Here is a 20,487-nt window from a genome sequence, read left to right as displayed (position 1 = left end):
CTCTGCAAGTGTCACTGAAGCCAGGAATTATGAAACTCCTTAAAACCAATATAGCGTCCTTTATTGCAGCACTGGATGTATGGGGGATCGCTCCACCTAACGTGCATAGCTTCCTTCTCTTAGGTAGCTCTTTTTATGCAGTACATGTATAAATATTTAATAAATTTCCCGGGAAAAAACATACATATTCATGAGATTACCCAAAACTAATTATAATATTCTTCCTCCCCCTCGTGCATGCCCAATCATCCAGAGCCTCAGCCAATAACCAAGCACCACGAAGCCACTTGCTTGCTCCCCCCCGCCCAGAGGGCTGGGGATGAGAATCACAAAGGAATGTAAAACTCAAGGGTTGAGATAAGAACAATTTAATAAATTAAACAGAATAAAAAGGTAAGAATAATAATAACAACAGTTATAATGGAAAGGTGGAGGAAAGGATAAAATCCAAAGGAAAAGGGACAAAAGAAAACAAGTGATGCACAGTACAACTGCTCACCACCTGCTGACCGATGCCCAGCCAGTTTCCAAGCAACGATCCCCAGGCCGCAGTTAACCCTTCAAGTTTATATACCAAGCATGACATCCCATGGTATGGAATACCTCTTTGGCTGGTTCAGGTCAGCTGACATGTCTGTGTCCCTTCCCAGTCTCTTATGTCCCTCCAGCCCTCTGGCTGGCAAGGCCCAAGAAACTGAAAAGTCCTTGACTTCATATAAACATTACCCAGCAACAACTAAAAACACCAGTGCATTATCAAGGTTGTTCTCACATCATAGCCAAAACATAGCACTGCACCAGCTACTAAGAAGAAAGTTAGCTCCATGCCAGCCAAAACCAGGACAGGGGGTCTACAGTGGTCTCAACGGCCTGAAAATTTGCCCACTCCTCTATTCAGTTGGCTAGAGTTCTCCTTTGTAGTCCCCATATACGGTCTTAAATCAGGTCATCTCAGTCTCTTACTCTTTCTTGGCCTGGAATCACTGGCCTTGGGCCAGTTTTCCTTCATCTTCCAGGGCTACCTTTTTGTTAGAGCCTAAATTTATTGCTTATAAGCATACAAAGATTAGTTTCAAACGATCAAGGTATACTAACTGTTTGAACCTAGAATGCATGACTACTTCTTAAGATTAAATCTTAACCTTTCCGTAACACATGTATAGAAAAAATCAGGAATGAAACTGCTGATGCCACTGGGGCTTTACAACAGGAAGTTAGACAATTAGCTGACATTGCAATTTAAGATAGAATGGCTTTAGATATGCTTTTGGCTTCACAAGGGGGAGTGTGTACTGCACTAATACCGGTTGTTGTGTATATGTGGATCAAAGTGGACGCATTTCTACCGATTTGAATGAAATATGGAAACAAACTAAAATTTTACATGAAATTCAAAAGGATAATACCTCTTTAGGATGTGAAGAAACATCGAAATGGTTAACATCTTGGTTCCCTGATTTAACCACATAAATTAAAAACGCTGTTAAACACATGAATAATTGGACTGTTAGTGTCCGTATGCATTTATGTATTGATCCAATGTATCTGTAGATGTTCTTCAAAGTTGATAATGCAATCAGGAGATAAGGTGAGACTTATCTAAAGAAAAGCATTCTTAGGTAGTCTCAGAAGGGGGAATTGTAGTTGACTGGCTCACAGATATGTGGTTAATAGAAGGCCAGTTTATTTAACTTGAAATTTAGACAAAATATGTAAATACCTATAATGAAAAACAAGAAAGAATTTGAAAAACCTAGGATGTTAGAAATAGTTAATAAAACATGGTCTTATGAAGAAGGAATAAAACCCATAAATATGTCAAGCTGGGGCATAACAAGATAAACTCAAGGAGAAACCAAAGGGTTAATGAGACAAAAAAATTACTTAAACTATGTATGAACTATCCTAATTAGCATACTAAAAGATTCACCCTCGAGCACTGGGAGCCCCCTACTAACAAAGCCCCCTCCCCACATAACACTCCGTGGAGCTGCAGCCCCAGCAGCGTCTGGCCTCTGGTTGGGCTGCGGGCAGGGCCCTGCTGTCAGCCTCACAGGCCTCCCTCGATTGGTGCGAAGCGATGGATACGGTGACTAACCCCATGAAAGACATATTTTGGGTTGGTGGGGGTTTTGTGGTGTTGTTTTTGTTGTTGGTTGTTTTTGGTGTGGGTTTTTTTTTTTGCTACTGCCCCAGTCTAAGCGTGGGAGGTAGGAACGAGTAACAAAGGGACGAGTCTCCTTTAAACACTTCCCCCGCCTCGTTCCACGTGGTACAGGTCAAGGGCGGGGATTGTGTGATGCATCACTTCTGTTTGTCTCGTGGTATAGAGAAGCTGTGTGCGGAGTAGGATGTGAGTATTGGTATCTCTCTTCGTGTTTGGTGGGGGTTACTGCTGTTTTCTCCATCTCTCACCTCTGACTGTCGGGGGTTCGGTACCTTCCGGCCTGACACAGAAGTGCGCTGCGTAACTGTGTGGCGAGTCTTCACCTTTTCTTTGAGCATCTGTAGTCCCCTGCGGGAGGAACGCCCCGTTGTGGAGCGGGCCTGGGGCGGGAAGAGGAGCTGCTGCCATGTTGGGGGAGCAAAGAGGATTTCAATGAGGGAGAAAATGGCGGTGGGGAACCGCCCGGGTCGGCTCCATTCCCCCCCGGGATCTGACCCTGCCCGCTGATGACCCCCGATCCTTTTGTGTGTGTGTGTGGCTTTTTTTCCTCTCCTTCGCTGCCGGTAAACTGCTCCCCTCTTGCTGTCGCCCTGCCCTGAGAGGACCTGGGCGTCCTTGGCTCCCCCCTCCCCCATCGGGCCCTTGCTCCTTTTCACTAGGGGGTAACACAAACCGTAGAAAAGAGGAAGAGGGGAGGAAAAGGGCGGCTGGGATTCGCCTACCTGGTGTTTTTAGCTTGTATTCGCTTGTATTTCTCATCTTCTTTTCCATCGTCTTAGCTTGGCCCGTCTCGTTTCACCTTCGATTTCCCCAGTACTGCGGTGTCTCCTCAGGCTCTGCCTGCCAGCCTCTCCCAAGGGGCATGCACCACTTCCTATTTCTTTTTCCTCCAGTTTCCGCCCCCACCCTCCTCTATATTGTTACTCCCTAATATTGGTGTAGAGTGGCTTATGTGTGTTTTCCATACCCTGTTTCATTTTCAGCGCTACAGCTTCTATCGTTGTGCTCCGAACTATTACTACAGAGTTGGCCCTGCTTTGGAACCACATTGATCCATTAGCATTTTTCAGACTCCATTCTTTCTTTTGCACGTGGTTTCATTGCCAGTTTAAAAAACAATTATTCCTTTTCCTTTCCTGAGATGTACTGCTTTAATCTTTTATAAGCCTTTCCTAGATGTAGGGTTTTTAAATATAGTTTATTCCGATGATGCTTATTTTTATTCTGAAAGAACAAATGAGCTATTTATTTGTTACAAAGAGATTCTAGTAGCAGGCAAGATGTTCAACTGCTATATTTAACCACGTGTTTGCATACTAGTGAGATGTAGAAGCACACCTGGCAGCATGCATTCAAGGAAAGTTGAATGTCTGCTTGCCAGGCAAATTAAGAGACTCTAGTAGCTGATGTAGTAAAGCTGCAGTGGAAATATTAATTGCAGTACTGTAGTTCACTGCAACTAAGATGTTTTTAAAGACTTTTCTATTATTGATGGCAACTTTAGCTTCGTGTATGACGATTATGCAGCTGTTGCTTGCAAATTCAACTAGGTGAAATACCCATGTGAGAATATAGGTAATGCTGGGGCCTTAATTGTTTATATTTATGGATGTAATATTGAGAATTCAACTGGAGGACAGTATTATATTTTTTACATTATAGTTTCTATTATACTTGGGGGTATATGAAACTGGTGAAAATTTGTCCCTTTGTAGTAAACAGTTCAGAATCTAAACAACTATATTTAAAGCAGTTGCAACAAAAAGGGGAAGAGACATGAGGGAAGAGTGTTTGAGATCGCATCTGCAATGTGTATTAAAGCTTATATGAAAAGGCAGGAAAGTTCTTCAGGAGCATCTTGAATAAGATGAGCCTCTACAAACAGGTTTGGAGATGGCTTTCTAGCCGTAACGGGACATATTCATTGTATAGTGTTCTCATGTTATTTTTCTCTTCCTAGAATGCCTAAGTCAAAGGAACTTGTGTCTTCAAGCTCATCTGCTAGTGACTCAGATAGTGAAGTTGACAAAAAGGTGAACATTATATGCAGTTTATAACTACTGTATTAACTCTTATATTTCAGGCTGGTGCTAGAGGAATTAGATGAGCATTATGTCACAAAATCCATGTCATTCTGTATGATTTATTAGACACTTAAATCCCCAAACTGCCCTTCTAATCCCAAAACAACAACAAAATTCAACAACCCCCCCCCCCCCCCCCCCAAGATTAGGGTTTGGGGTGGATGCTTTTTGCTTTGCAGTAAACTTTTTCTTTATTTGTATTATGCTTGCTTCAGGATTTTTTTGTATGTAGCCACAAGCTTCCTGGAATTCTTTGCTGCTTTGTGGCAAGTGATACAAGGCTTCTGTATAAGCTGCCTCTGGTGGCAAGAATTTGGATTAATTTTGAGGACACTCCCCTGCTCCCCTTCATTTTGGTATCTGGATTACTTGCAAGTACAAAACAAAAACCTCTGCTTGCCCTGTCATCCACGTGCCACTTGCTTATCTTGTTCACATGTCTTGTTCTGTTTCAGATTCTTACGTTTACTGTAATATTATCTGATAGTTTCTCACTTAAAAGCTGAGCCAACTGGAATGTCTTAGAGTTGATAATTTTAACGTTGACTGTTTAAAATGCGTAAATTTAGTGTTACATATTTTTAATAGCTATTTAATTTATAAGTTTGTATAGATGTACCAGTAGTTACAAACAAAAATTGAATACATCAGTGAACTTACTTTTTCAGAAATGCTAGGGGGTAATGCAGACAATCAGGTCTTCTAGTGCAGGATGCAAAGAAACTTGGTCTGCTTCACTGAATTGGTTCAAATGTGATGTGGTTGCACTTAAATTATGTGTTTTGTCAAATCTTAATACAAGAGAAAATGGCCAGGTGGTTATTTTTTTGTTGTTGTTAGGGAAACATATTCCTAAAAAGACATAGTCTTAACAGTCTGCTTCAGTGGGCAGTAAGGTTGTTTGTTTGGTTTTGGGTTTTTTGGGTTTTTTTCTTTTTCTATGACAACCTCCTATATTTGTTGGAACTGTTTGTCTTTAAAAGAGGTTATCTACAATATGATTCTAGCAGGTGAAACTAATTTTTAGTATCTTTGTATTACTCCTTCCTTAGGGTGGGCATGATTACTATATAATCATTAGTAGAAATGTAACTTTGTAGCATCTGCTAGCAAAGTAATTGATTTACAGGTGATATTATCTGAATGCTTTAAAAACGCATTTAATTTATCATGCTATCGACAGAGATTGGACTCCAATTTAAAAAAAAACCCAAAACAACAAACAAACACAAAAAGCCAAGCTCCTGTTGGATTTTATTTCCATATCCTTTCTTCATTATGACTCTCTCACCTATTTTTTTTTCTTTTTTTAGAAGTGTTGTTGGCTGTCCTGCATTTTTCATTGCACTCAGTGGAAAGGAAGGTGAAACTTCCATCCGACTTTAAAGTTTTAATTAAAACTACTGAGCCACATTGATAATATTACTGCGTAAAAAGAATAGGCTTTTTGAAGTGTATTTTGATATAATTCTTTTTAAAGCCAAAATGTTATGGCAAACCTCACTGGGAACAGAAATAGGCTCATTTGAAGATATTTTTTTAAAAAAAAATTTAGTCTAAATATACAGTATTGGATTCCTGCCTTCACAGAAGGAAGGTGATAATGTGTATTGTGTAGTAGTAGTTTGTGACCTCTAACATAAACTTTTTTGGAATTTATAAAATGATTTGTGGTTCATGTATTTCTCTCTTTTTTTTTTTTTTTTTTTTTTTTTTTTAATTCTCGTTCCAAGGCAAAGCGGAAAAAGCAAGCAGCTCCAGAAAAGCCTGTAAAGAAACAAAAGACTGGTGAAAGTTCAAAAGGTGCAGCTTCTTCTAAGCAAAGCAATAACAGAGATGAGAATATGTTTCAGGTAAAATTGATGACTCTTAGAGCCTAGTTAAGGTAACAATTTACATCATATTCAGTATAAATTTTATGTGGCTATCTGAATATCTTGATAGCATAGTGCTTGGTTTCCTGAAGCCTTGGCCAAAGGGGATTATGATGCTAGCATGCAGATGAGATGCTCAGAAAAAGTGTTGTCAGGTTTCAGTAGAATAAAAGAATCTGAGTTGTGACAGTTTATCCTAACCCTCATGTCTTTGCCCATGGTAACTCTCTGGTTAGTCATTTTGTTTGTAAATACAGCACTTGCCATGAATATACTGTAAATATTACATCAGGATGGTCTCTACATGGAAATGTTTTTTTAATCAGGCCCCTTGAAAGAAAGGATCTTGGAAACCAAAGCATGGAATCTTCATTCCTGTTTAACTAGGTCAAGGGCAACTTGGCTTCTGTCTTACAAGATGTTCTCTTGGAATAAATTTTGCTTGTTCTTTTATGATGCAAATTTTTCTCGCTGAACATCCAAAAAAGATTGTTATTTTTTATGTTGTCCTTATTTTTAAGATGGGATGAATGTACATTTTTCAGTAGCAAGAAGCATTTATGAATTCAGGATATTGGAATTCCTGGGGTTAGCTGAGGCAGTAACAATGTCTGCTGAAAGCTGCGCAAGAATATGCGTAGCTCAGCATTACCTGTTTTAGGGGTGTGGATCATGACTTATTAAATATCTGTGACTAGCTGGCTTGAAAGGGGCAGGAGATAGGAAAGGAATTTAAATTCTTAGAGACTTGGATTCTTAAGTTTGAGAAGAGGGTATGGGAGAGATGCCTAATAAGATGGTCCCAACACAGAGTAAAGCATAAGAAATGTTTTTGGGTTGTAGCTGTGCAAAAAAATGAAGACCTGCTTAACTGATACATTAAAAATAACTGTCCTGTATTACAGTATCAATTTCTTCTTTCCCGTTCATGTATAGTTGGAGAGACAGCTTCAGTTTAAGACACTAGGTATCAATGCCTGGATTTCCCATTGAAGGAATAATATAATATTTTTAGTTCTGTTGGGGCATGCTTTGATTCATGCAGGGAAAATGAGATAGTATCTTCTACATCTAATGAGGTGAACTGCAGTTAGAACTCAAAAACAACATACAGGCTTTATGCTATGTTTGTAATAGGTTCAGAAATTCCAGCCTTAGGGAAAATGGTTAAAACTTTTAATGTTCTTCCAATGAAAGAAAGCAAGCTAAAAACCAACCACCCTCTCAAATAAAAGCAAAAGTATTTGTGTGCTCTGTTTTCTTTCAACCTTTTTGACTGAAGATAATAAAAAGTTACTAAAAACAGACAGCGGAGGGCTCATTAGTCTGATAAGAGCAGGATTCTTCCAGTGTTGAGTATAATACAGAAAAATGTTTCAATATCACCTTGACCTAAACAATCAGTGTTCCTTAGTTTCTGCCTGCCTTTTAGTTACTCAACAATAAGTCTTTTAGATTGCTCGTTGTGTTATGTGAAGCATTGTGGGTTTTTTTATGGTACATCAGCTTATGTGCGTTAACTAAAATGCAACTGTTTCAGTGTAGAAATAGCACTGTAGGTCTGAGGATACTTCCTTTCTTCCCACCCCACCCCCCACCCCCCCCAGGAGCATGCTAGAAGATCTAGTTGCATAATTTTTTGGGTATGGTTTTGTTTGATCTAGGACTATTGGTAATACTAGAAACTTTCCTTTCTGCTTCCCCATGGTAGTAAAATGATCTTTGTGCAAGTGACTTTGCAGTACAACCTTAAAGTGGCTTCAGTTGATGGAAATCAGGCTGTAAAGCATTCATAGTATAGTCAGAAGTTTTGTAGCATCCATGCTGTATGTGGAAGTAGCAGCAAATGATGTGAAACTTAGTGGTTTTCTGTTAATACACCTTTGGGCTGTGTTCTTAAAATATACAACTTCCCTTAGTATTGAGCTCATTGTGACTACTGCGTTCAGAAGATTTAGCACTTCCATAAAGATCTATGTGTTGCGACGGAGGGAAGACACAGTCACTCAATATGAGTGATCAGCAGACTTCGTTTATTGTCTCTTACAGTCACCTTTTATGCCTTCTTATAATTAGCTCATACATATTACAAAAGTTAAGCTCATTATTGGTTAGTTGCCTAAATACCAAGCCCGCCCCTAGTTTCTCTTCTGTAGTTATCTGTTCCCACCTGCAACATTCTTTTCCCACCGAAATCTTCCTGTTATTGTGTAACAAGGACAGCCAAAGACAGTGTATTTTGCTTTACTTCAGATAAGCTGAGAGCGATGTGCATTTTTGTCCAGCCAGCTGGACTATGTCTATGAGACCTTTTTCAGCTAGCCAGTTATCCACAATTCCCCCGTTTTTATTTTGGGCGACATAGGCCTGGTTGACCATTTTCAATAACAGCGTTTTAACACAGGAAAATACACAGCCAACTTATAAAATCTCAGTTCAGAAGTATAATTCCAGAAATACTTGAAAAATAAAGTTAGCTTGAAGCTTTAATATAGATGCTCTTTCTGTTCCAGTGATATACAAAGTTTAAAAAATTCAAAGGTAATTTTAAAGTTCTGAACCTGGACTAATGCAAGCTCAAAACCCAAAAAGAAACCAAACTGATGTTTGACTAGGAATATTTGCAAATATTTTAGTGGAAAATCCCTGACCATTAACAATTTTCTGTCCAAATAACAACTGCCCTTATGCAACCAACCAGTCCATACATTTTCTGAAGAATACCTCATTGATATCAAAGAATTAACAAAGGGGAAAAATTAGTTCTAAGCTATATACATTCATAAGGGGATTTTTCAATAGTTACATACAGATTTACACACTAAGCCATAATGGCTTGTAGGTGATACACACAAGAAGAGTACGTTGCTTATCTGTCTGAATGTCTATGCTAAATTTGACAACTGTGCCACAAGCCAAGCCTACATGGGTGCTGTGTGTTATGCACGTTCCTTAGCAAACAGAAGTATAATAGACAAATTCCCAAGATCTAGTCCCCAACCTAATTATATTATTTTGTAGCCAATTAAGGAAAATAACACAAATGTGCATATCTACATGTGCACACACCTTTTAGTTCAGAACCAATCTGTGATAAAAGGCCTTAGCCTTATGGCATCATCGAATCTTAACGAGTACAGTAATTAAAAATGCAGTCTTACTGTAAGTGCGATTTATGCTGACATTCCCTCAAATGCTACACGTGAGTATTTCTCGCTCAACTGCCTCAAGGTAAAATAGTAGTATTTGTTAATATGTATTAAAAATCATTAATTCTCTACAATAGCAGTTGACTTCCATAACACTGTGTAAGCAAAAGAGGCCTAAGATGGGTTTTCTGAATACTAACAATTTATTTTAGACTGTCTAAACTCAGGTCTTGAAAGATTTCACTCTGCCAGACGTAGAAACACTGTTGCACTCCAGTTGTGATATCCCTTTTCCCAAGTTGTCACATGCACATCTCGCTCAAGCAACATTATTGTCAAAGTTTCTCTCTGCTACATAAAAGCATGTTGCACTTGTAGATATAAAAGACAGCACCCTTACTTAGGTTATTACCTTATTACCTCATAACTCTTAGTATACCTTGTATCTCTGATTTCATCACTTCAAAAATTCACCAGAAGCAGATAAAACCACAGCATCAGACTAAACTACACCTTAACTGCTGATTCAAATAAAGGCATTCTCTTCAGATATGCCTAATGCTTACAAGTAATTTTGGCTGGTTTTGATCAAAAAACTATTATTACAATAATGATCAAAAATAATAATCCTGTTTGCAAAATGCCTTTAAGGCAGCCTCCTAGTCCCAACCAATTTCCACATTCAGAATACAGCATAAATACAGAATACAGAATTATCTCCATCAAGGCAAAAAGGCTTCTCGTTAAACACAGAGATGTTTGCTAGTTCAAGGCAGAAACCCATTTCTTGTAGGGGACATCTGAAGCACTTTTTTTGGTGGGTTTGTAATCAATTCCGTATTTTTCCTTGAGAAGCTTAAGCTGTTCCTCTTGTTTCAGGAGTGTTTCCAACTCTGATTTGTCGACTAGGTCCGTATTTCCCAAACATATCATACATTTCCTCCGCTGTGATTTTATACGGCAGGTTCCGAATATAAAGGGTCCGACTGACCTCTGGGGGCAGCCGGATGTCAGCTCGCTTGGCCGCTTGCATCGCCATGGCGCCGATCGGAGGGGGGGGGGGATGGTGCCGCCTTGGAGAGAAACCGCGGCCAGGAAGGGGCCTGCCGGGCCGCGCGCCGCCGCTCGCGTTGCCGCGGGGGTCACGGACGCTATCCCATACGCTAATAACCCGAGGAATTCCTTTTTACAATCTATGTCCTGAACGCTCAGCTTTTCTAAAAAGCATATGAGCGAATCGTACGTCGCTTGTCTCTCCGTATCTTCGTCAGCGCTGTTGCAGCCTTTGCGAGACTTCGGCGACGCGTGGCCGGCGGGACCCTCTGTAGGTGCTCCCGGGCGCGGGGACTGTGCCCTTCCGCCTCCTGCGCTGCTTTCAGGACCGGTACCCCGAATCTCCGTCGAACCGTGGCTCGCAGGTTCAGCCCTCTCTAGGGTCCCTGTTCGGGCGCCATTTGTCGCGACGGAGGGAAGACACAGTCACTCAATATGAGTGATCAGCAGACTTCGTTTATTGTCTCTTACAGTCACCTTTTATGCCTTCTTATAATTAGCTCATACATATTACAAAAGTTAAGCTCATTATTGGTTAGTTGCCTAAATACCAAGCCCGCCCCTAGTTTCTCTTCTGTAGTTATCTGTTCCCACCTGCAACATTCTTTTCCCACCGAAATCTTCCTGTTATTGTGTAACAAGGACAGCCAAAGACAGTGTATTTTGCTTTACTTCAGATAAGCTGAGAGCGATGTGCATTTTTGTCCAGCCAGCTGGACTATGTCTATGTGACCCTTTTCAGCTAGCCAGTTATCCACATCTATGTTTTATTATTTTTGTTTGAAAATAATGCTGGTGTTCAAGGTATTCTTGAAACTAACTATGAAGAATAGAATAATTCTAAGTTGGAGGGAATTCAGTATAAGAGACAGTGTATTTTATTTATTTACATGTCTTGGCTCTTTTAGGTTTTATAGGTAGCCTAGTATTCTTTATAATTTATTAAAGGATTTGGACACAGTTGGGGTGCAGGAATTTCTTACTCCCGTTTGTGATGTATTACTAGAGGCCCTAAGGACAAGCATTATTCATGTTAATGTGGAAGGGTTTAGTGTTGATACATTAGATTGCCGTCTGGCTTTCAGCCAATGTGAGTTCTGTATCATTTGATTTGGTTAGTTTGACAAATCTTGTCATCTACCTATGCCTGATTTGGCTAAGGTTTGTTTATGCTGTCAGAGTATGGTATTAATGACTATTCAGAGTGGAACCACATGATGTGATCAGGCATTTCAGAGAAACTATACTTGAAAAATAGTTTGCCGGTTGCTGTGTGTGTCCTGTGTCCCCTGTTGTGTTGTCATCCACCTTTTTTTTTTTTTTGTTTGGGTCGAATTTGCTTTTTTGACTTGTGAGAAAGAAGTTCTTCAGTTTCCCATTGTAATGTCTTTACTGATTATAGGCTCCTGAAAGCAGATAAATGTTTGTGATGCTCTGGAAGGTGATTGACTGTGAAATGCATCGCTGATCATCTAAGTTTCAGAATTAATTTGCTGTGTTGCAGATCTCAGCTGTCAACAGGACTCTATTCTAGGAGTTTGTATTAGCTTATTGTGCTTCTTCTAATGATATACATATAGTTATCAGCTAAGAAGGATGCTTTTTTTGCTGTTTCTACTTCCACATCGCGTATACAGTTTAATCAAGGCAAAATGGAAATCGGAGGAAAATTGGTGAGGATGATGGTTGCTGAAACTCATACAGGAAGTCAGTTGCATAGCTGTGAAAGAAACCTAGGTTCAGTTCAGTGCATCTTATTCTAAGAAATGGAAACCTAGAAATAATGTTTTTAATGTATTCTGATTTAATTCAATAGAATAGTATATTTAAGGAGCTGTGATATTTAATAAAAAGCATATGAACTTGTCTGTGAAGGTTGAACTGCAGTAACTAACCTGCTTTAAATTAATACAGCCCTTGGAACACTAATGTGGTTATGGAGATACAAAGGTGTCTTAGATCAGTGAAATTATTCTAGGACTATCAGCTGCTGCATGAACAAAAATTGTTTAGAAACAACTCGATGCCAGAATTGCAGATAACTGAACTTCAAGAAACGTAGATTTACTTAAGTAAATTGATGTTTTGGTTGAGGCTTTTAAACTGTACTTTAGAAGCCTATTTAAAGCTTTTAACAGTGGCCACTGTTCTGCATAGAGTTCAACTAAACATTCAAAATAAAATGTGAGCATTCAGCTGAAATTTAGACAGTGGTGTAAAACCTACCTTAATTTCAGCATTTTCATGTGGAACTGTTTACCTTTAAGGTAAACTTACTGACTAAATGATGTGTACTTTGTATTATTGCCCCTTGCCTTACCGTAATTGAATTAAGATGTGTAGTCTTTTATCTTTAATATTCAAATTGTGAACTCTTTTACTGTATTCACAGCAATAATCTGCTATGTTGTATCAGATTTTATTTCTTAGAGCAAATCTGGAATTACTTGTCAATGCACTAATATTCTTTGATAGACCTGAGGGAAAAAAAAAAGATGTTATGGAGTACTACTACTTGAAGCTGGTTTATAGGTGACCTTAAAAGTTACTGAAGCATTACAGGGTGAAACCAATAATTGTTTGTGTAGGCTATTTAGGATATCCTTTGCCAGCAGTGCTGATGGTACCATGCCTAAAGTCCAAATTTAGTCTGAAACAACTCAGCTACTGTGACATCATACCTTATTTTTGAATGTTAAATTTGTAGTACTGTAAAAGTATTTAATAAATCAGTCTGAAAATACTGTCTTATAAACTTGTTCATTTATAAAGAATGCTTTGAAGTAGGAAAACAACAGCTTCAGACTTATAGTATCTAAAGATGTCTCAATTGTTTTAAAAAAATTAGAGTTAATTTAGCATGATCTGCATAAGAAGAAAAATTACCTTAAGCAAACAGCATGCTTGTTTATATATATTTTGTGAAATAATAGCTTTTATGACTTAAGTCTGTAGAATATTTTAGTTGATTGGAGAGTAGTTCATGCTTTCTGGTCAGACTTAATGCTAGTAAGATGTTTGGCCCCCTGTTAAATTATGTAAAAGTGCAAGATGCATAAATTAAGGAAATTGAAAACTAAAACTAATGTTTTATCAGGAAGGAATATTCTATTTTAAAAATTGTTTACTTTATAATGTGTTCGTTCTTTATAAAGTGTATCCGGAAGGTTCATAGAGAATACTAAGAATTTCTTACATGAATTGTGTTTTTATTATTTAATTTCTGATTCTTAAATTCACATTATACTTTGAATTTATGTGAATTAATAGGGTTTTTTAACAAATTTGGAAAAACAGGGTAAAGCCTAAATATATAGTGTAATGTGTAGTTGTCAATGTGCCTGTTGTTTCTCCTCCCCTCCCCTTTGTTTTCCCTCCTTGTCTTAAGAAAAAAGAAGCCCTCATAATTCAGTTAAGCCACTGTGGTGTGAAACTACAAAATTCCAAAGTAATTTCATACTGTGCTATATGCTGGTAAACTTAAAGGATTTGGATGTCTGCCACCGCCGCGCCGCCCCCCCCCCCCCCCCCCCCCCCCCCCCCCATCTGATACAGTACAATAGTCTTAACCATGCTTGCAGTAAAGTGCCATGAGGACTTGGGAGCAGGCTTGAGACAGTTGGTGGTTTACTTTTGTTTCCACCTGTATTTACTGTGTTAAAAAAAAAGGGGGGGGGGGGAAGGGGGAAGGAGAAGGAGGAAGGGAAAAATCCCAAACAATCCCCTCTAGAAATTGTACTTATCTTATGTGAATATCTAATTTGATTTCTGTACATATGGAATGGACTAATTTGGATTTGAGGACAGTTCCCTCTTCCCTGTTTACTAACTGTTACTAACAAAGATGGTTATAGTAGAGGCAAAATTTTATTTCAAAACCCAGTAAATTAGTGGGTTTTGTAAGAGGTAAACTTGTTAAGAATATAGGTGTGTTTATTCTAGGAGAGCCACTTTTGCATTGAATGCTCAGCTGGTTTTAAGTTGTTCATCCATTTATATTGTCATTACTTATTTATCTACTGATTACTCTGGATTAAGCTCTTGATCTAGTTGTTTCTCTGGTGTCTAAAATAAGCTGTGGTGTGCAATGTCACATGTCCAAGTCTGATACTGCTGAGAAAAGTGAATACTGTAATATGTAAAATATCTAAAAAAATTTTTATATGTGTTTTAACAGATTGGCAAAATGAGGTATGTCAGTGTTCGTGACTTTAAAGGGAAAGTCTTAATTGATATTAGAGAATATTGGATGGATCAAGAAGGTGAAATGAAACCTGGCAGAAAAGGTATTGTTCTGCTTCATGTTCTTTTGTATTAAAACATCATCTGCAGTTTCCTGGAGAACTTTATGTATCAGATTTTTATACTTTGTTGCTACATGGTCTTTTTATAATAATAATTTTCCTTTTTCATAATTGATATTTTGACAAATGATTAGTTTTATCTGTAGATTATGAACAAAAGGCAAAGTAGTTTTGTTGGTCTGAGTCTGTTTTCCTAAATGGATCCCCCATGATTTATGGAAAACAAAGTATGAAATACAAGCAAATTTGGTATGGGACTTATATACATACTGTACATTTTCCCATTAACTTAACTCTATTTCTTGCTTTTATTATAGTTTGAATTCTTATTTCAAGTCAATGAAAATATTTAAGTAATTAATTTGTAGTAAGATGTTAATTTCTTTAAAACAATGATGATCTTCAATTTCTATCAAATTTTAGATTAAAATAATTAAAATGTTTAATGTGAATAATTTTGTAAAAAATATTTCAAGATTCTTAGTTCAGGTGAAAATGCCTCAAGTGGTCAAGTTCTGGTATTGTGCAACACAGCATAAGCCATTGTACCTTTTAATTGCTGCTCCCATACCTATTTTTTTAAGGCATGCCTTCACTAAACCATTTTCAGAACTTTGCCACCCGCAAGATAGGGATGTGAGAATAGTTGCAGTAGTAGTGCTTTCCTTAATGTCATGTTGCTTATGTTGGTAAAACTTACTTGTAATCAGTTTTCCTATTGCGCCAAGGAAAGAGGTAAGTGTTAAACTTCCTGTCATGGAGACTGAAGACATTTAATGTAGAACCAGCATGAGGTTTGTTACATTCTCCTAGTGTGTCCAGGAGCAAATAAATGTTTGGAAAGCTTTGAGAAACACTTTCAACAGCTCTTAAATAACCACTGAGAATGGGTTTGTATGAACAGGTACACTGGTGCTGTACAGAAAAATGTATTGGTTTGAAGTCATTAAAAGTTGAAGCAATCTTTTTTTAAGTAGCAGCAACACATCCAAACTGCTGTGTTTTGAGGTGGATATCAAAAGTATATGCAGTTTGAATGGTAAACTACAATGAAACCTGATGGGTATGCCAAGTGACAAAGATTACATGATGCTGATAGAAATGCTTATCAATGTGGCAAAAGGATCTGAATTTTATTAGGATAAAATGAATAATAATCTGATACAGTATGTGAATCTTATGTTCCATTGATGCACTTATAAGCCCCTTATCTAGCTATCCTAAAATAATTATGAACAGTTGAAATTGTGTCATAAAACATAGGAAAAAAAATGTCCAACAGTTTAGAATTGTTGTGTTGGATTGTTTCTGACAGCAGGTCTAAACTGCATGCAGTTTATCTGAGATGTTGTTCAGAGGCATCTTGATGTCATTTGGTCCCCTAATAATGGTTAGCACACCTGACTGACCTGTTTTCAAAAGAAACCTGCCCTCTAAAGAATAGTGGAAGACTGCTTAGAATAGCTCTATGCAGACTGTTCACTGCTCTGATAAGTGATGCTCTGATAAGGCAGTGATGATAGAAGAAAAAAAGGTCATGAGCCCCAAAAATGGAATTCAAAATTTCACCTGTTTTCAGGTCCTGCTCCACCTACAGGGCGAAAGCAATGAAGGAAGCCTGATCACTGAGGGGGGAGAGTGGGGGTAAATAGTAGAAGAGCCTTGCTGAAGAGAGTATGAGAGGTAGGCCTGTGAGTCTGTACTTGCATAGAGTTGGTATAGAGATTTTAGGGGAAGAATGATAAGACTAAAGCATGAAGGAAGCATACCTGGGCTTGAACTTGAGGAAGTACAAATTTAGAACTGAGGAGATGGGTTGTGGGGCACTGAATAATTATTGATTTGAATGTCACTAGAGGCTATAGTGAACTTGAAGTGAAAAAATAACTTCCATGTTGGTTTGAGTGCTAGGGAGTGAAATAGTCTCTCCAAAATGTTACTTTATACTATATGTTATTCAAAGTGCTTTAAGAAACAGGAGAGGGGAAAAAAAAACCCAGAATTATGGTACTTTAAAAGTGCATTGAAGTTCAGTCTGCAGAGGTATGGCTTTTAGGAGCCAACAGGAATAAGATTGATTTCCTACATTTGTTTTGTGCTGCCTTCTATCAAGGCCAGAGCTGTATTTCACTTCCTGTGTTTAGCCTAACGCTTGTGAATAAATTTGTTATACTGCACTTACTGAGAAAATAAGTTTAACTTGTCCAGAGATAAGCTAAGGTCTAAAGTTAAACTGAAGTGTTCCAAATGAGTAGTTTTAACTTTGTAATTGAGATGGTTGTTACACTTGAGATAGCTTAAATATTAATAGTTGTGACATAGACTTTGTGTATGAAACCAGCCTTGACAGTAATTATACAAGGTCCTGCGCTACAGTTCTCTTCCTAAGTATTTCTTTTTAATGCATTTCAGGTATTTCTTTAAATCCAGAACAGTGGAACCAGCTGAAGGAACAGATTTCTGATATTGATGATGCAGTAAGAAAACTGTAAATACAGAGCCATACAGAAACCTTTATCATTTTAGTTCTTTTAAGTGGTCTTTTTACATTGGCTTTTGTTTTCTAAAATATTGTTTTCCAAGCTATTGTATATTTGGATTGCAAAACTATTTCTAAGATGAATACTTTTTTTAATGTGCATTAAAAGTGTATTCTAAGTGAGGCTATTTGTGTATACTTTACTAAAAAGAAAGGTGTTGCTTTCACCTCATGGTATTAAATAAATACCTATGCTTTACTTATTATTTAGGGCCTTTTGAAGGTTTTTGCCAGTAACGCCATCAATAGCTTTAGTCTTTTTTTAGTTTCAGTTTAGTAACTGTAAATATGAATTTGTTTTCTGAGGCAATTTATTAAAATGTCTCCACTTAATTTTTTTTCTTTTATTTCATACTGTATTACCCTGGCAGATTTCTGCTTTAAGACTTGATACAAACAGTGAATACCTGGTCAAACACATTTTTGTAGGTAATCTTAAACACTATTTGCTAATTTACCATATTTATTCATATGTAAACAGTCCTGAGTATATAGACTTTTTGCATTACTTGCATGAAGTGTTATGCTAAACAGTAACACTTGAACACAAGCCACGTGCTATTTCTTCCCATTTTTCTATAATCTGCTTGACTTAGAAAATACAATTAGCCTTCATTCTTGGACCCTAGATTTTAGAATGTGATGCAAAAACTTTTATAGTAATAGACATATACTTCAGAGTAGAGTAATATTTAAAAGCTCCAAATGTGGTTATTAGGTACCTTTTTCAAGTTTTGCATTAAATTAATTTTTGAACACATACTGACTAGTTAGCTTATAGAAAAGAACAGTTAACCTGTCTTTGTAGGGCTTTTGTTCGTTAGAGAGTATTGTGTAAACAACAGTGCTTAAACTAGGCTGTAACACCTGTTAAACAGCCAAACAGGGTTAAAATTGCTTCAGCCAAAATATCTGTCTACCATGCTTCTGCACCGCCTACCCAAACCATTTAAGTTTGCTTGTCTTGTGTGGCTTACATGTCCACAACTCTTTTTATCTACAGAAAATACTTTGTGCTTACAATGGAGTGCTGGTACATAGTGGATCATGACTCTAGAGACCTTTGCTTCTTACCAGTGTACTACTCTGGTAAGACAAGCTTCTGTCCAGTGGAAGATCTATTAGACTAGATGCTGCCCTGGTTGAAGGGCTGTTTGGTAGGTGTCACAAACTATGGAATGAAGAAGGGAGAATATGATGATTGAATAGAACTTTGGAGAGATAAAGGGTTCACCAGTACAGAAGTTAACAATGAAAGATCGAAGTTAGCTGATACATAATAACTACAGTGAAGAAATGTATGTTAGCAGAATTGGAGAAGTTTATTTTCTGACTTAATATAGTTAATTGAAAAAAGATGAAACAACTTCATGAAAACTGACATTTCAAGACACTAGTGAATGTACAGCTTAATGGCTTGGCTGTAACTTTCCCATTTGATGTTAAATTTAATGTATTTTTTAAATTTTAAATAAAGGATTTACTATTTGTTTAATTTTGGAATATATTAATGTGATTGTTGCAGACATGCATGGAAGTCCTGTTCTGCTAAGTGCCATACAGATTGTTCCTGTGCTGCAGAGTTTATAATTAAATACAAATGGATATTGAAGGGTGACTTCATCAAATTAACTATATATTAATTTAAATGTTATGTCAGAATGCCTCCACCTGCTCTTTGACTTATCTATTGTTGGCATATTTCAAATAAAATTAAGATGTTTTTGTATAGCTCAGGAAATATGAGGTTTTAAGAACTCTGCTTGAAGGTGAATAAAAGGGTGAAGAGATCTTTTGTGGTAGGAGCTGCATTTTTGGGCACAACATTCTTTTTTGAGTGACTCTTAATAGCATGTAGAGATATTTGGACCAAATAGAATAAACATATCTGCTAAAATTTTCAGATGAGTGAATGAAATAAATTGCTTCAGATCACTATCAACAAATTCTAGGTGTTGATTTCAATTTGCAGTATGTATGTGGGGTTTTTTTTTTCCTTCTCCTTTAAATCTGAAAATTTGCAACCAGATTTCACCCATTTTACCTCAGCTTTCAAAGAGCTACTTTTAAAGTGCATGGTTATCACAATAAAGGGAACATTGTCCTCACTTAGATTACTGTGGTAGTAGGTCATTGGATGGCAGTTATGTATCAGAGTACAATATATTGTATTCAGGAAGGTGGAGAATTAAATTCATTCATTTTGGGGGAGTAAGTGGAAAAAAGTTTTAATGTAGTGATTAGTTATCTTGTGGAAACTGATGGTAGAGATGGTTAACATATCTTTGAACAAGAACTATTAGTTCCTCTTATAGATAACAGCCTTGCTGAATTTGTGATAATTACTTGAGAAAACTTAGCAGTTTCATTTTACTTAGCTTGTGTTTTTAAAAATATTTTCCGTCTGCCAGTTATTTCTGCCTGTAATAATGATAAAATATATATTTTACCTGAATCAGTCTTAATGTCTGCATGAATGTCCTACAAAAAAGGTAACTAATAAACTAGTCAGTTTCACAGATGAACTCAAAATGGGACATGTTTAATTTCGAGATAATTCATTGCACCTTGGGTGACTGATGTGCTGGTTACGTGATAAAAATGTGGCACATTAATGTTATTTTGAAATAAATAGTTGGTAGTGATTTGTCATGTAGTTGTCTATGGCTGTAGTCTTTCTAATTTGAAAAGAAAATTAACATTTTTTTTTTATAAAAAAAAATTTCTTGCGGACAAAATGGTAGTCAAGGTACATGTAGAAGCGTCCATGGAAGAAAACTGCATGTATGAAAAGACTGTGTAATGTGAGATAAACACTGCTCCCTTTCCCATTGAAGTGGCAAAAGAAAGATGAATTTGATTGTTGATATTTATGCTTGACGTATTAGCAATATGTTTTATAAAATAAACCTATTCTAGAGCTTAGGAGGAAAAATACATCAGTTAGAGCTGCCAAAGCACCATATGTGTGCTGAATCACTGTCATGTACAATGTTGCTCTTATGTAGAGATGTTCATATTGAAGTTAAGCATACAGTACTAAGTTTGATATTTCTGTTAAAGGAAATGCCCCAGTTATGTACTAATGTGATTTGTTAGCAAAAAAAATTATTATTGTAATTCTGGTAACTCAAATGTCATATTGTTAACCATGTGGAATGTTTCATGTTTTGTTCTGGTGGTATTTACTGCAGAGGCGCCACTGGAAATATGTGCCCTCCAACTGTAATTACCTTAATGTTCAAATAAAAAGTAGTTAAATGGCATATGTGTAATAACAGTTTGAGCACTTGGAAATAAATCAAGACTTCTGTTGA

The 20,487-nt window shown here is 37.2% G+C and overlaps 2 protein-coding genes across 5 annotated transcripts in view; one reads left to right on the top strand and one right to left on the bottom strand.

Moving 5' to 3' along the window:
- LOC129783157 (uncharacterized) overlaps positions 1–4,121 on the bottom strand; it is a 26,586-nt gene extending 22,465 nt beyond the window's left edge. Inside the window, exon 1 of the mRNA XM_055793007.1 lies at positions 2,890–4,121. The gene's annotated coding sequence lies outside the window, so the exon portion shown is untranslated. The remainder of the gene's footprint in view (positions 1–2,889) is intronic.
- Positions 2,270–20,487, top strand: LOC129783167 (activated RNA polymerase II transcriptional coactivator p15). Of its 4 annotated transcripts, XR_008745139.1 has the most exons (6): positions 2,378–2,699; positions 4,128–4,200; positions 5,985–6,104; positions 14,505–14,613; positions 16,211–16,314; positions 17,044–20,487. XR_008745139.1 is itself a non-coding variant. In XM_055793027.1 (5 exons), exons 2-5 carry the CDS (start codon positions 4,129–4,131, stop codon positions 17,121–17,123), a joined length of 381 nt encoding a protein of 126 aa, XP_055649002.1. In that variant the 5' UTR covers positions 2,270–2,353; position 4,128; the 3' UTR covers positions 17,124–20,487. The 4 variants fall into 4 exon arrangements, 3 of the variants coding, with proteins under 3 accessions (XP_055649002.1, XP_055649001.1, XP_055649000.1); XM_055793027.1 differs by lacking the exons at positions 2,378–2,699; positions 16,211–16,314 and adding an exon at positions 2,270–2,353; XM_055793026.1 differs by lacking the exon at positions 16,211–16,314 and having other exon boundaries at positions 2,384–2,693.

The sequence above is a fragment of the Falco peregrinus genome, chromosome W, assembly GCF_023634155.1.
Source record: "Falco peregrinus isolate bFalPer1 chromosome W, bFalPer1.pri, whole genome shotgun sequence".
NCBI lineage: Eukaryota > Metazoa > Chordata > Aves > Falconiformes > Falconidae > Falco > Falco peregrinus.
This window is presented reverse-complemented; position numbering and strand designations above follow the sequence as displayed.

Bases quoted from the DNA above. Each gene is read 5' to 3' on its own strand.
- LOC129783167 (XM_055793025.1), top strand. From the start codon at position 2,674: ATGACCCCCGATCCTTTTGTGTGTGT. The intron at 2,700-4,127 runs GTGTGGCTTTTT...TTCTCTTCCTAG, and splicing joins CCCGATCCTTTTGTGTGTGT to AATGCCTAAGTCAAAGGAAC. The intron at 14,614-17,043 runs GTATTGTTCTGC...AATGCATTTCAG, and splicing joins AATGAAACCTGGCAGAAAAG to GTATTTCTTTAAATCCAGAA.